Source organism: Papaver somniferum, chromosome 9 (assembly GCF_003573695.1).
Source record: "Papaver somniferum cultivar HN1 chromosome 9, ASM357369v1, whole genome shotgun sequence".
NCBI lineage: Eukaryota > Viridiplantae > Streptophyta > Magnoliopsida > Ranunculales > Papaveraceae > Papaver > Papaver somniferum.
In genome coordinates, this window is record NC_039366.1 from 120550814 (window position 1) to 120564686 (window position 13873).

Sequence of the window (13873 nt, forward strand, 5' to 3'; positions counted from 1 at the left end):
TTTCGCTTAGCAATCTGTATGGACTAACTCTAATATACTTTCAAGATAATCAACTAGACTGTGAGACTCAATTTTAAGAAAAGTATATCAAAGAGTTATATCTCAATTTTTCAATTCAATCCGCAATCAAACAAATAGGAATTTGCGAACCCGATTGAATATAAGAAATAAATTGGAAGGTATCAAAACCCAATATCCAAGTGTCATCAATTTAATCAACAACCAAAGGTTGGATTCCAAATTGATTGAACTTACGCACAACCTGTGATATTCAATTATATAAACAAATATAATTCGGAAAAGAAATAACACAGACACCAGAAATTTTGTTAACGAGGAAATCACAAATGCATAATAATCCCGGGACCTAGTCCAGATTTGAACACCAGACTGTATTAAGCCGCTACAGACACTAGCCTACTCCAAGTTAACTTTGGACTGGAATGTAGTTGAGCCCTAACCAATCTGCGCACTTGATTCCCTTAGCTGATCTCACCCACAACAAAGAGTTGCTACGACCCAAAGTCGAAGACATGATAAGCCAATCTGTCTCACACAGAAAAGTCTATTGGATAGATAAATCTGTCTCCACAGATATACCTATGAGTTTTGTTCCGTCTTTTGATAAATCAAGGTGAACATGAACCAATTGATATACCGGACTTATATTACCGAAGAACAGCCTAGAAATATCAATCACCTCACAATAATCTTAATCGTATGGTAGCGAAACAAGATATTGTGGAATCACAAATGATGAGACGAAGATGTTTGTGACTACTTTTTATCTTGCCTATCGGAGATTAAATCTCGAGCAAATCTTAGATAAGATAGTACTCAATCACGATAGTAAACAGCAAGATCAAAACATGCAACTACAGAGAAAATAGTTGGGTTTGGCTTCACAATCCCAATGAAGTCTTCAAGTCGTTAATCTATCACTCAAAAGTCTATCTACTCTATCTCCTATTTGAGACAAAATTCATATAGATATATAGACTTCAATTATACGCATTTGATATTTCGAGCTGAGTTTAACTCGCTTACATACTTCTCGAAATATGTGTTGGTAAGCTTTCACTTTAACCAAGTTCATCTTATATTCTTGATGAAAGTCAAAAGATGATCATGTGAAAATCGCCTGGTAACATCTTACATGATTTGTGTGAGACAGTCATTTCATGTAGACTCGGAATATTTCGTATTGATCATTCGATCACTTGAAAATTGCTTTGAAACTAATAGTTTGTGTGGGACAGCTATTGTCGTCTTCTAAGAATGTTTCAATGATTGAAATGGGAGTTTAGAACAAATAACCATGATTGGATAAAGCATAGTATGCGTACTTGCATATATGTAGTCCAAGTCCGGGAACCATGGTATGCGTACCCTTATGCGTACTGTTTGGTTTAGTGAAAGTCCGGGAACTTAGTATGCATACCGGTATGAGAAAACTCAATAACATTATGAGAAAGGTTCTTTGGGTGTGAATGAGGATAAAAGAAAAATATGTTGGGTAAGTTGGCAGAAGGCTTGTAAACTAAAGAAAAAAAAAGGTAGTATAGGAGTTAAGAATCTTAAAATGATCAACAGATCACTCTTGGATTAATGGCATTAGAGATTCACTGAGGAAACATATGCATGGTGGAGACAGATAATATGCGAAAAGACTGTACGACTCTATTGACAAAAGTTTGTGGCTAGGTATAGCTAGGGATAACCAGGATTTTCATGATATTATTGAATTGCAAATAAATGATAAAAGGAAAATAAGATTTTGGACAAACCGGTGGATTGATAGAGAAGCTTTGAAAGACAAATATCTTAGATTGTTTAATATATAAGCTTGCAGAAGAATGCAATGGTCGCTGAGATACAAAACGAAAGCTGGTTTTGTAACTTCTCTAGAGTCTGAAATCCCGCAGAAAGAATCTTTGTATTGGATGCTATAGAAATGAGCACAATTCGAAATGTATAATACCATCATCTACCACTTCGAAAATCAATTTTTCAAAATTAGCAGCCAAATTATACTCATTTATTTGTAAGAATCTAGAATTTTATAAGAGAAACATATCAACAAAATATTGTCTTCAAATTCATTGTCTTATGGACTGCAAATAAAATTTCGTGCAAATATTGTAAGATTGTGTCCATATTAGATTGTCCATGCATACTCCCTCATTTATAAACGAAAACTTAATACAAATTCGAAATTTCGATTAGAAAAAAAAAAAACTTAAAACTGTTCGCGCTTGAAATCGATCGCGCTGTCTGAAATATAGTTACAAGAACACAACACTAACTACACTAACTAGTAAATTTACACTACATAAAATTTAATCAACAAATTGATGTGCTTTGTTAACAAAAAATTGTTTCTTATTATTCAAAACATCAACCGCTCACCCAATCACATACAAACTCATTGTAAATAAACCAAGACAGACCTATACAATATTATCAAATTGGGTAAACTCCCGCCCATGATATCCACCATGAAGCATGTCTCTCTATAAAACTATACAGATTTCATTACAGTCAAATTTTGTGGGAAATAAGTATAATCTTGAATCAACCAGAACTCTACGGTTTGCTATTTTAGTTTAGATGATAAATACGAAAAGAAACTGTATAAAAGAACAGAAATCATTACTATCAGAATCTGATCAAATATGGAAACGAAACTCATCCTTCTGTCGTTAGAGTTATAATTTAGAAAGGATGATGAAGGTGGTGAGTACATAAACTCAATAGCATAAGATGGGTTAACATGGATGTTTCGATCCACAATCGGTTCCCCTGGAACACATTTTAACCTCCCCTGGCTCCATTCCTGTAATTAACATCCGAGCACAACGAAAGACGCATATGATAAGCAAGCTTTTCATGATCAGTGGACAAAATGGCCGATGCGTGTAGATTCTACAGTTAAAAAGAATGCAATGTTGAGAAGTAAATAGCGTATCGAATTTCATTACCTCGAGTTGTTTCTTAATGGTGACAACAATGGTACCAGAGCAAGCTTTGCAGGACAATAAGCCCCTTTCTGTATGGAACTTCTGATCCCCAACGTAAAGGTATAGACTAAAAGCATGGACTCTCGACGATTTCCCATTCTTCCACTCTTCCTCATCAAATAACTGTCGTTGTGAATCACTCCCATCATCACCATGAAAACGATGAGTTTTACTGAATTTGTAGTAACATAGAACTGATTCTCTTCCTTGGACGTCTTTTCTCTTTTCTAATTCTAGTTCACCATTCATATTTTCAAACAGAATTTTACCCACATTCTCTGCTACCACTTCCAGTTGATCATATATATCATCCAATTTATGGCTGAAACACGACGAAAAACACACCACAAATTTGTGCACATGATTATATTATAGTGTGCACACAGTATGCATACGAAAAACTACTAATAGAAATTTAAAAATTAAGTTTCGGAATTTACCTAAGTAGCGTATAATTTTCATTTCCGATTTGTGCAGCTAACGTTGCATCATCCATTTGATTCTCCGATCCAAACCAAAAGAATTCTTCTCTAATTACCTTTTTAGAGCCGAGATTAATACTCAAATTCGGTTTCTTTTTCTTCTTTATCAGACTCCGAAAAACCAAGTCAGCTTCACTAATAGTCGACTGCAGTTCTTCAGCGGAAACACCATGACCGGTTAGTCGAAACACACCTAACTCCGTAACCGATTGAAACAGTTGACGAACAGAATCCTCATCTCTAGACTTCAATGCAGAATAATTAATCTCAAACGGAATATGATGCCGATGAGAATGATTATTCTCATTTTTATTATGTGATAACGAATAGGATTCTGGTAATGTTAAATCAGGTACTTGGAGGGTTTTCTCTAAGTAATCAGCTAGAATATCGTCATTCACAGCTGCTGTTTTGAATCCTCTAGCATTAGAGATTGGTGATGGAGGTGGTGTTCTTAGGAGTAAACGGCTATGACTGCGCAAGATTGTCATTTTTCAGGCATTAGACGATCAAAATTGAGAGAATGATGAAGAAAAAAAAATTAGTAGATGAATTAAAACGTAGTTTTGAAAGAAGATTAGTTGTTATTGTCATAAGTAGTCTCTATTATGTAATTAGAGGGTCCCAAAACACTCAATTATGATATGATGCACACAACTAATGCGTAGTACCCACGTCTACTTGTTTAAAATTCAAAATTCGTTGTATACTTCAAAGATTAGGCATTATTAGTTGGTTATTGGGCACTAATTGAAATTGAAAACGAGAGTTCTTCGTTATGCACTCCTATCCTATCTGAACTTGACTTCCAGAATCCGCATGGTGGATGACGTAAAAATGCTTGAATAAATCTTGTGCTACTTGGAGAATTGGGATGCCATATTCTTTTTTTTTTTCAATACATTGGGGGAGGCCTTATTCGGCCAAAGCTTATGTCTGCTGCTTTCTCTTTTGACTATTGCATCATTCGAGCAAAGTTTATGTTTTGCTCATTTTGACTTTTGCATCATTCGACCAAAAGTTTGACCTGAGAGAGTTAGCCCACATTTGTTCTGAAATTCAACTTAACATCTGTTTTAATTCACCAGAGAGGTTTTATAAAAAGCAATCCACATTGAGCGCCGCCCTGATCGAAGTTCCCCGTCAACTGTTAAAAAAAAGAAAGAAAAATGCACTCTCGGAAACAAATGTCAACTGGAAAGCCAGGATCTGATTTATCAAACAGAAAGGAAAAGGCAAGTTATGTGTTGTGACTTATGATGTTGACCGGCGGATGCTGCTCGGGCAATTTGACAATTTTGTGGTCACCAAAGTGAGATTCCATACATTGGGCAGCTAGGCAAACGCGTTTCTAAGGAAGAATTTATAATGCCATAACATCAGAAGTAGTGCATCATGCATCTTTTCTCTTTTTTTTGAATTTGTCAAGAAGTGGTGATATTTGGGACCATAAAACTCTGTCAAGCAAATAAATTTCAGGTATATATGGCTTCACGGTGAGCCGGTGATTAGCGTTTCGCAAAGTGTGGTTCTTAGATAAATGAATTTACTCTTTTTGCTATAACTGAATTCTGTCAGATCAAGGAAAAACATTGCAAGTGGCTAATACAAACTCTTTCTGTCTTAAATAGAAAGTGAACCACAAACATACTCCCACGCCAATTCTCTTATTTTTTTTTTTAAAGTTTTGCTGAATGCAAACTATTGAACTATTCTTACAACAACACTCATATATATGTACATATACATGCAGCCATGCAGGGATCAATTTTGTAACACCAGATAGTAAATTATTTCTTCTTTTTACCAAACCAACCAATGCCTGTGTGTGACACCTTCATCTTACCCTTCGATGATGAGGATGTTGAAGCTAATGGATCATTTGGTGTTTGTCGTCCAATGTTCTCAACTGCTCCAATTGTCACGCCTGAAGGTGACGCCTTCATCTTACCCTTTGATAATGAGGATGTTGAAGCAATAAATTGATCCCTCGGTGTTCGCCATCCAATGTTGTCAACTACACCAACCGTCACGCCTGTGGACGACACCTTCTTGTCCTTTGATGATGAGGGCGTTGAAGCAACTTGATCACTGGGTGATTGAAACCCAATGTTCTCAACTGCTCCAACCGTCTTAAACAACCTTCTTCGGTTAACCTCATCAACCACTGAGCGGTGTAACGATTGACTTCTCAAGTCAACATATGATTTATTCTTCGTTAGCCGGGCACGGTTTTGGTAAGCCATTGGATAAGCGAACTCTGGTTGGTAATGACTTTCACTTCCCAAATGTAGCTTTTCGTTGCCGGTTGTTTCTGGGCAGAATCTTGTTGTTGCACCTTTGGGTGTCATTAACAGTTGACGTGGATGCTGTTCACTTCTATTGAGACCCGCTAGATCACAGGATGAACCTTGTAAATCGCTGGCTGATTGATAATTTATGTTTGAGTACATTCCTGAGTGTATGGAGCATTGTGAGCTGGCATCATCATCATCATCTACATCATCAATAATATTTTTCAAGTTACATATATATATATTTTTTTAATCTTGGAGGCAACTTCGTTTCACTTCCCCATTCTGAATTCTGTATGAAAGTTGTGTTTTACCATATACATACCTTGGTGCCAGTCAGAGCCGAAAGCTGCACTCTGAGTGTATTCTCTGTAAGGAATGTGAGTCGCACTCGGAGGTAGTAGACCGGAAAGGGAGGTCTCGGAAGAAGAACATGAAGAAAAATTGTAAAACGGATGGGGCTGGTGGTTAGACCCATTGTTTTCGTCATCATCATCTACATAACTATAACTGTGGTGATCATCGATATCATCACTAGGATGGTTTTGGTCTTGAAGGTCCCAGTCCTTCCATTCTGGCACGAAAGATGAAATCATTTTAGCAATCTCTGACGGCTCTCGATCATGGATCTCTAGGTCTTTCACCATTTCAGTTGCGACATCAATTGAAGTATCACTATGGATATTGAAAGGAAATTCGACCTTGTTGATACGACCTGTAGCACAATAAAGAAAAACCTCCATCACTCTTTTTATTTTAGTATCAGTAAGAAAAAAGTTTGCAGATATCGGTTGAGGCATCAATCCACTACTCCATTCGGAAACTGAAACTAGTTCCAAATGAAAGCATGCGTACCATATTTGTTAGCGAACTGTACTTTGAGATTTATAATATCATCGTCTTCGGGGTCGAGTTCCCCTATAATTGTCATGTTACTACTCCAAGTAGGTTCGATCGACGGCTGCATGTAGCGTCGGTTGTTTCTCTGTCTTGGAGTACTAGGCAATTTCTCCACTTCCTCGCATGCAAGAAAAGGATCAAGCAAGAGTTCTTTAGCTCGTGACCTCTTTGAGGCCGTACCTAAACATTTCTGGACAAAAAGCTTGGCTTCAAGGTCATTTATCCTAAATAATGCACTTGGCAACTTCCCCTGCGATTGTGAAAATGACTTTAGATTCCAGTGACTTTAGGGATGCTGGATCAAACCCCAGAGCAGATACAACGTGAATTAAAAGGTTCGCAGAAGTTGGAAGTTTTAGAGAAATCAATGTGAACCTTTGTAACTTTGTAGTAGATTTCTGTAGTGTTTGTACACTCGCTGTAAGGGTACTCAGAAGTAAGCATCTCTAGTACACACATTCCGAACGCGTAGATGTCTACCAACTCATTGTAGTCTTCTTCGAACATCTCTGGTGCCATGAACTCTGGTGTACCTACATTAATCATGAACATGGTGAAACAATAGCCCAAAAGTCAGTGGAAAGGGCAAATATAGTTATGATTTGGAAGGGAATTTATAAGAAAAAAAGTTAAAATGCATACCAATGACACTATGAGCATGAGAAGAATCGCGAAGGATTGCCGCAAAGCCGAAATCACCAATTTTAACTTGACCAAGATGACCATTAACAAATATGTTGTCACATTTGAGGTCTCTATGAATAATTGGGGGATCATGTTCATGAAGATAAACAAGTCCATTCAATATTTGACGAGCCCATTTCTTAACAGCTTTGACATCAACATTCTTGTATTTCTTTATGTACCTGCACATAAGAGTACACACATTTATGAGCAACCGGAATTCTACGGCCCGGTCATATTTTAAATTTCCGATCGTAAAATATTAGTTACTTACTGTCTGAGATTACCAGAAGTAAGCATTTCGGTGATAAAGTTGAAAGTTCGATGTTTGGCATCAACCCAATATTTGTGGAAATGAATGATGGAATCATGGTGAAGAGTATTAAGTAGATGAACCTCAGAATAGAGTCTTTGTATTGCATCAAATGATTCAAATACGTGGTTAAGTTTAGTTTGGTTCCACGCAACTTCCATACCATTCTCTCTATCGAACGCTTTGTATACTGTTTTCACAGCTCCTCTCCCCAGTACTTCATTAAACTATGAAGTAAAAACAAATAACATAATCAGCAAATAGTGTCAATGTAATATTGTCAACCGATTTTATTTCAGATGTATAATCATGAGAAGAAGTCTTTAATCGTCAACAGGGCAGGCCACTTGTGGTTGTGGTTAGCAGCTGTTTGCAAAATTTCCTAGTGGCTTCAAGAGGACGCGAAGTGGCGGCCTATGGTACCACCAACCCCTTGAGGTCGTAAAAGATTCTTTTGCTTAAATTTTATTCGTATGGTGATGATGATGATTACGAACGAGGAGAATATTTAAAAAACACGACACCAGTGTGTTGGAGGAAGAAATAATTTCAAAAAGGAATAAAAGTCAAGGAATTAAAAAATTATGTTGAATAAAATCCAAAAATAAACTATGTAAATTACCTATGTTGGTACGTATAATCGCAATTTTTAAGTGATTTTTCTAGATCTTTTTAATGTTTGGTATTGCAAGTTGCAACCATGTTGGGAGAAATCTCAAAATCTTATTGTTAATGGTCTTGCAACACATGCTAGATTTTATTTGTGTTTTTCCCGAAAGGTTGTTTACATTGATTAAAGCTCCAAACAAAGCATATTATTACAGGCCGCATACGTCGACCAAAGTACGATGCTGAAAGAGACACACAAACAGCTATCTAGATTGAATAACAGTAGTGACTTTCGGACATGTTTTTCCGAATTCCTGCGAACATTACTGGGTGATTTTTTTTAATTTAAGAGAAAAAAAATTATTCTATACTAAGATTTTTATATTTTAATTCAGGAAAATGAAATATAAATTCTCCGTTGTACTGGAGGAATAGATACGAGTGACTCGGCACTAGCAAAAAACTTACTCTTTATTCATGATCAAATTGCATGATTGGAAAATGAAATGAAAGGGTTGGTTTGGTTTGGAACTAAACTAAAGGTGCTTGATATAAGATATATAATCAATAACCTATTAAAAGAATTTAAAACCGTACTTTCAATCATCAGTAGTTCTAATTAATTCAATTTCAATAAAAAGCTCTATTTATTTTTATCAGAATTATTGGCTATTTCAGGTTAGTTGATCATCACCACCAAATTCATGCATGATGCTTCAAAAAAAAAGGTTCATGCATGTAATTATCAACTCAACATGCGTGATTATATTTAGTAAACTAGAAACACTTGAAAACATAAATCAAAGATAAACACTTGAACACAAGAAATGGAGGATAACGCAGACTTACACGTCCATACCGACCGGAGGGATCAATCTCTACGTATCCATACTCCGATGATGACGGCGTACCTTCTTCTACTTCTCTTTGCTCTGCCTGATTCTGAATGTGATCAAACATTCTGTAACACACTGAAAAAACTTGCGAATAATCTATAGAAACAGGAGCTATTAATCTCTTTCTTGTTTACTTATTAATTGCTTAATATACTTATGAACGGAAAACTAAATAATCTCTTTCTAATTGACAGGCTTCCCTTCGTGGTTTTCGAACGGGAATACTACGAACAAGAGCCAAAACAATATCGAACTGATGAGCAATATCCTACGATTCCAACCCATTTCAACAACAACACATGAGTCGTAATCGTTTGCAACCATTTGGGAGATGGATATATATTGAAAAGAGAATAACGTAGCTAGTAGGGAATATTAATAACTAACTATCAAACAAAAGTTGTGAAGAATTTAAGTATCTTAGCTAAGGGTAATATAGGAATAATCAGAAGCTAAAACGATCATATCAAATTGGAAAGAATTGATATATTGAAAGAAACTAGACATGAATGATATCTAAACTGGAAGCATCTGTGGCCAAGCTTTATCGGTATCATTTGTGGTTGTGAGATGGTAATAGAAAGAGATTCAAAAATTAGAGATTTCTTTTTTTCGTTTGGAGAAGAAATCGAATTGAGAGGAGTTGAGAAAAAGAGATGTAGAAATGATAAAGTTCTTTATACTAGTTGTAGTAGCGGTGGAGGTGGCCTGGTGGAAGAATAGAGATATAGAAATTAAGAGAATAAACAAAGAATGTACCAAAAAACAACAAAATCTGTCGTTGATATGGACCCCGGAAATGAACAGAGCTGGCAGCATATCAAAGGTGTGCATGATGGAGTCAAAATGGCGTTATATATCGGGCATTGAAATTTGTTTATTTATTTATTTAGATAAATTTTTTTTGAAGAGTATTTGATTCCTACTTGATGACTATCTCTGCTTTTTTTTTATTTGTTTCGATATGTGATTTTTATAGTTTCGTGCACGAACAGTCAAATAGCAGGTGTTACGTTCAAAAGCTGGAACAGAGAATATACCGTACCGTACTGTGGGATAACTGTTGTGTACAAAAGTCGTTACTATTGTCGAAGTCGTTAACGCAATGTGTTGATAACGTGAGAAATAACCAAAGCAAAAGAGTCGACAGTCGGTGAACGAGTAAGTCCATTTGCAGATTACTCAATCTTAAATATGTTGTGTTGACGTTTAGTGTAAATGTTTTGTTTATTGGGTTGGTCTTGATTCGTATTTCGTCGATTCATTTCGACATGAATATTTGTGGTACCTTGGGTGACTAACCAGGCACACCGGGAAGATTAAGAGTTTAATCTGATTGGTGTCTGTCATACTGGCTTACCTGATACTCCGTATGTAGTACGGAAAACCGCATCAAAAGAAACTTTTTTTTTTGGGTACATTGTAGGACATTGCGTTGAATTTGAGTTAAGCCGCCTTAACAGGTTAGAGGTCGATCAATGCCAACTATAAGGTATTTTTGGCCTTTCCGGTTGTTTTCATTTTTCTCACTAAAATAATTTGGTCATTTTTGTGAAACTAGCAAATAGAGAAGACACTAAGTAAGAGGAAAAACCCGAGAAAAATCTTATTAACGTGTGTAGGAACTGAAGAACAAAGAATTTATTTATATATGGCTAAATTTGTGCGCATCTTAGTAAATAAACATTTATTCCTAGATTTACCTTAGATATTGCCCGTACAATAGACATTCATAACACCCCCTAATGACCACAATGTCTAAGCCAACTACCTCGTTAAAACCTTGTCAGGAAATCTCAAAAGGAGAAAACCTGATCGAAAGGAAAAAAGTATAATTGCGAGTAATCTTAGAACACAGTTGGACATGGATATTCATTAACATGCCTCATCCTAAGAAATGGGGCATGTAAATGTAAATTCATACTTCACCCATTGGTAAACCCCCACCAATATTTGTCAATTTATAGCTATGAATAAACTCAAAAATGGTTAGTTGCCTGCAGATTTTATTCTACCTGGAGACTGCAAACCAGGGAAGTTTATTAGAAGAAAAAGCTCTAATTGTAGCTTTAAAATCTTAACAAGGTAGTTTGTAGCTACTTTCAAACCACGGATGAAGCAAATATATACTCTTCGGAACATTTTCAAACTATAATCCCAGGGTCAGCATCCTCAAGGGTTTCCTATACATGGACTGAAAAAGCAGGGGTCTAACAACCACACCCATTATTTCGTTTTGGCAATCTATATGGACTAACTCCAATATATTTTCAAGAGAATCAACTAGACAGTCAGACTCAATCAAGGAAAATATATCCAAGAGTTATATCTATGTTTCTCAATGTAATCAGCAAATCAAACAGATAGAAATCCGCGAGCCTGATTATTATGAGAAACAAATTGAACGGTACCAAAGACCAATGTTCAAGTGTCAATCAATTTCAATCAACAACCAAAGGTTGGACTTACCAATTGATGAACTACGCACAACCTGTGATATTTCAATTGTATATAAAATATAATGTGGAAAATAAGTAACACAGACACCTGAAGTTTTGTTAACGAGGAAACCGCAAATGTAGAAAACCCCCGGGACCTAGTCCAGATTTGAACACCACACTGTATTAAGCCGCTACAGACTCTAGCATACTACAAGTTAACTTCGAACTGGAATGTAGTTGAGCCTTAACCAATCTCATACTGATTAAGGTACAGTCGCGTTCCTTACGCCTTTGAATCCCAACAGGACTCTACGCACTTGATTCTCTTAGCTGATCTCACCCACAACTAAGAGTTGCTACGACTCGAAGTCGAAGACTTGATAAACAAACCTGTCTCACACAAAAAAGTCTATTGAATAGATAAATCTGTCTCCCACAGAAAAACCTACGAGTTTTTGTTTCGTATTTTAATAAATCAAGATGAACAGGAACCAACTGACACAAGGATTTTATATTCCCGAAGAACATCCTAGTAATATCAATCACCTCACAATAACTTAACTATATGGTAGTAGAACAAGTTATTGTGGAATTACAAAGAATGAAACGAACACCTTTGTGATTACTTTTTATATCTTACCTATCGGAGATAAATCTCGAGAAAATATTAGAGAAGATAGTATTCAATACGATAGAACAAAGTGAGATCAAAACACGCAACTACAGAGAAAATAGTTGGGTCTGGCTTCAGAATCCCAATGAAGTCTTTAAGTCGTTAACCTATAACGGTTTTAGGAAAAACCTAGGTAAAAGGAGAATCAACTCTAGTCGCAACTAGTATCACACATGAGGTATGGGGATTAGGTTTCCCGGTTGCTAGAGTTCTACCTTATATAGTCTTCAAATCAGGATTTGATAACTTTGGAACAAAGCAATCAATATTCACTGTTAGATGAAACTTGATTCAAGATTCAAGCTAATATCTTTCAATCGTTAGATGGTCTTTAGCTTGTTACACACAAATGAAATATACCTTCATTTAGAAATAGGTAACCGTACCTAAACGTGTATATTGAGTTGGCTCAATAACAGTTAACCAAAGTTAGCCATATAAACACTTTTGTCTTAACCTTGTTCATCTTAACACTTCTTGATCAATTGATAATCAAATGAATCTAATTGTGTTACTCATAGAGTTTTTCAATTGTTTGTATTCTCATAGAAGTATACAAGACACAATTGAAACAAAATTGGGTTGATTCAAAAGAATCTGTTCATGAATATTTTATCCACGATTTGCTAAGATTGCATTCCTTATATATAAATGTATTTATTTATGAGTATGAAATCATGGTTAACTGATTTAAGAACCTGAACCACTTAAGTTTGAAAATGGATACGCAAACTTAAGTTCCGGACCTTGGTCACAAGCCGACGGTTTGCAAACGGGTACGTAAACTTTAGCTCCATACCGAACTCAGTTGAAACCGTTTGCGAACGGGTACGCAAACTTGGTTCCCGGACTTTAACAGTTAAATCAGTTTGTGAACGGGTATGCAAACTTAAGTACCCTGACTTAAACAGTTGAATAAGTTTGTGAACGGGTATGCAAACTTCCGAACATGATTTCCGTCAAAACAGTTCGTATACTAAGTACACAAACCGTAATGTATCCAGACATGGGTTTTATCTCTTAACACCCATTTCAATCATTGAAACATTCTTAGAAAACGACAATAGCTGTCTCAGACAAACTATTAGCTTATAAGCAATTTTCAAGTGATTGAATGATCAACACGAAATATTCTGAGCCTACATCAAATGACTGTCTCATATAAATCATGTAAGATGTTACCAAGTGATTTTCACATGATCATATTTTGACTTTCGTCAAGAATAATGATGAACGTGGTTAAAGCGAAAATCTTTCCAACACATATTTCGAGAAAGATATAAGCGAGTTAAACTCAGCTCGAAATATCAAATGTGTATAATGTAAAGTCTATATAGCTATACGACTTTTGTCTCAATAGGAGATAGAAAAGAATAGACTTCTGAGTGATGGATGAATTCAAGTCTCCACATACCTTTTGTTGATAAAGTTCTGCAAGCTCCCCTTAGTAGTTCTTCGTCTTCAATCGATGAACGTCGTGAAGTCTAAAGCTCAACTACACATTATATCCTAGTCCGAGACATAGCTATAAGTAGACTAGAATCAAGACTTATAGTTTTGA

General features: G+C 35.9%; 2 protein-coding genes across 3 annotated transcripts; both read right to left on the reverse strand.

Moving 5' to 3' along the window:
* Window positions 1–2340: 2340 nt before the first annotated feature.
* LOC113309389 lies at window positions 2341–4165 on the reverse strand. The gene is made up of 3 exons (XM_026557810.1): window positions 3461–4165; window positions 2982–3342; window positions 2341–2836 (listed from the first exon to the last, which is right to left on the reverse strand). Exons 1-3 carry the CDS (start codon window positions 3991–3993, stop codon window positions 2597–2599), a joined length of 1134 nt encoding a protein of 377 aa, XP_026413595.1. The 5' UTR covers window positions 3994–4165; the 3' UTR covers window positions 2341–2596.
* Window positions 4166–5069: 904 nt separating this feature from the next.
* On the reverse strand, window positions 5070–9903 carry LOC113309643 (probable serine/threonine-protein kinase WNK4). Of its 2 annotated transcripts, none has more exons than XM_026558099.1 (7): window positions 9152–9903; window positions 7777–7920; window positions 7339–7562; window positions 7072–7229; window positions 6652–6946; window positions 6122–6511; window positions 5070–5999 (listed from the first exon to the last, which is right to left on the reverse strand). In XM_026558099.1, the coding sequence occupies exons 2-7, from the start codon at window positions 7857–7859 to the stop codon at window positions 5293–5295; spliced, it is 1857 nt and encodes a 618-aa protein (XP_026413884.1). In that variant the 5' UTR covers window positions 7860–7920; window positions 9152–9903; the 3' UTR covers window positions 5070–5292. The 2 variants fall into 2 exon arrangements, with proteins under 2 accessions (XP_026413884.1, XP_026413883.1); XM_026558098.1 differs by having other exon boundaries at window positions 7655–7920.
* Window positions 9904–13873: the final 3970 nt, after the last annotated feature.

Coding starts and splice junctions, on each gene's coding strand:
- LOC113309389 (XM_026557810.1), bottom strand. CDS start 3,993: ATGACAATCTTGCGCAGTCATAGCCGTTTACTCCTAAGAACACCACCT. Junction 3,343..3,460: donor GAAAATTATACGCTACTTAG/GTAAATTCCGAA, acceptor GTCGTGTTTCAG/CCATAAATTGGATGATATAT. Junction 2,837..2,981: donor CCATTAAGAAACAACTCGAG/GTAATGAAATTC, acceptor TGTTAATTACAG/GAATGGAGCCAGGGGAGGTT.
- LOC113309643 (XM_026558098.1), bottom strand. CDS start 9,262: ATGTTTGATCACATTCAGAATCAGGCAGAGCAAAGAGAAGTAGAAGAA. Junction 6,947..7,071: donor TCTACTACAAAGTTACAAAG/GTTCACATTGAT, acceptor TCACAATCGCAG/GGGAAGTTGCCAAGTGCATT. Junction 6,000..6,121: donor CGGCTCTGACTGGCACCAAG/GTATGTATATGG, acceptor TTGATGATGTAG/ATGATGATGATGATGCCAGC.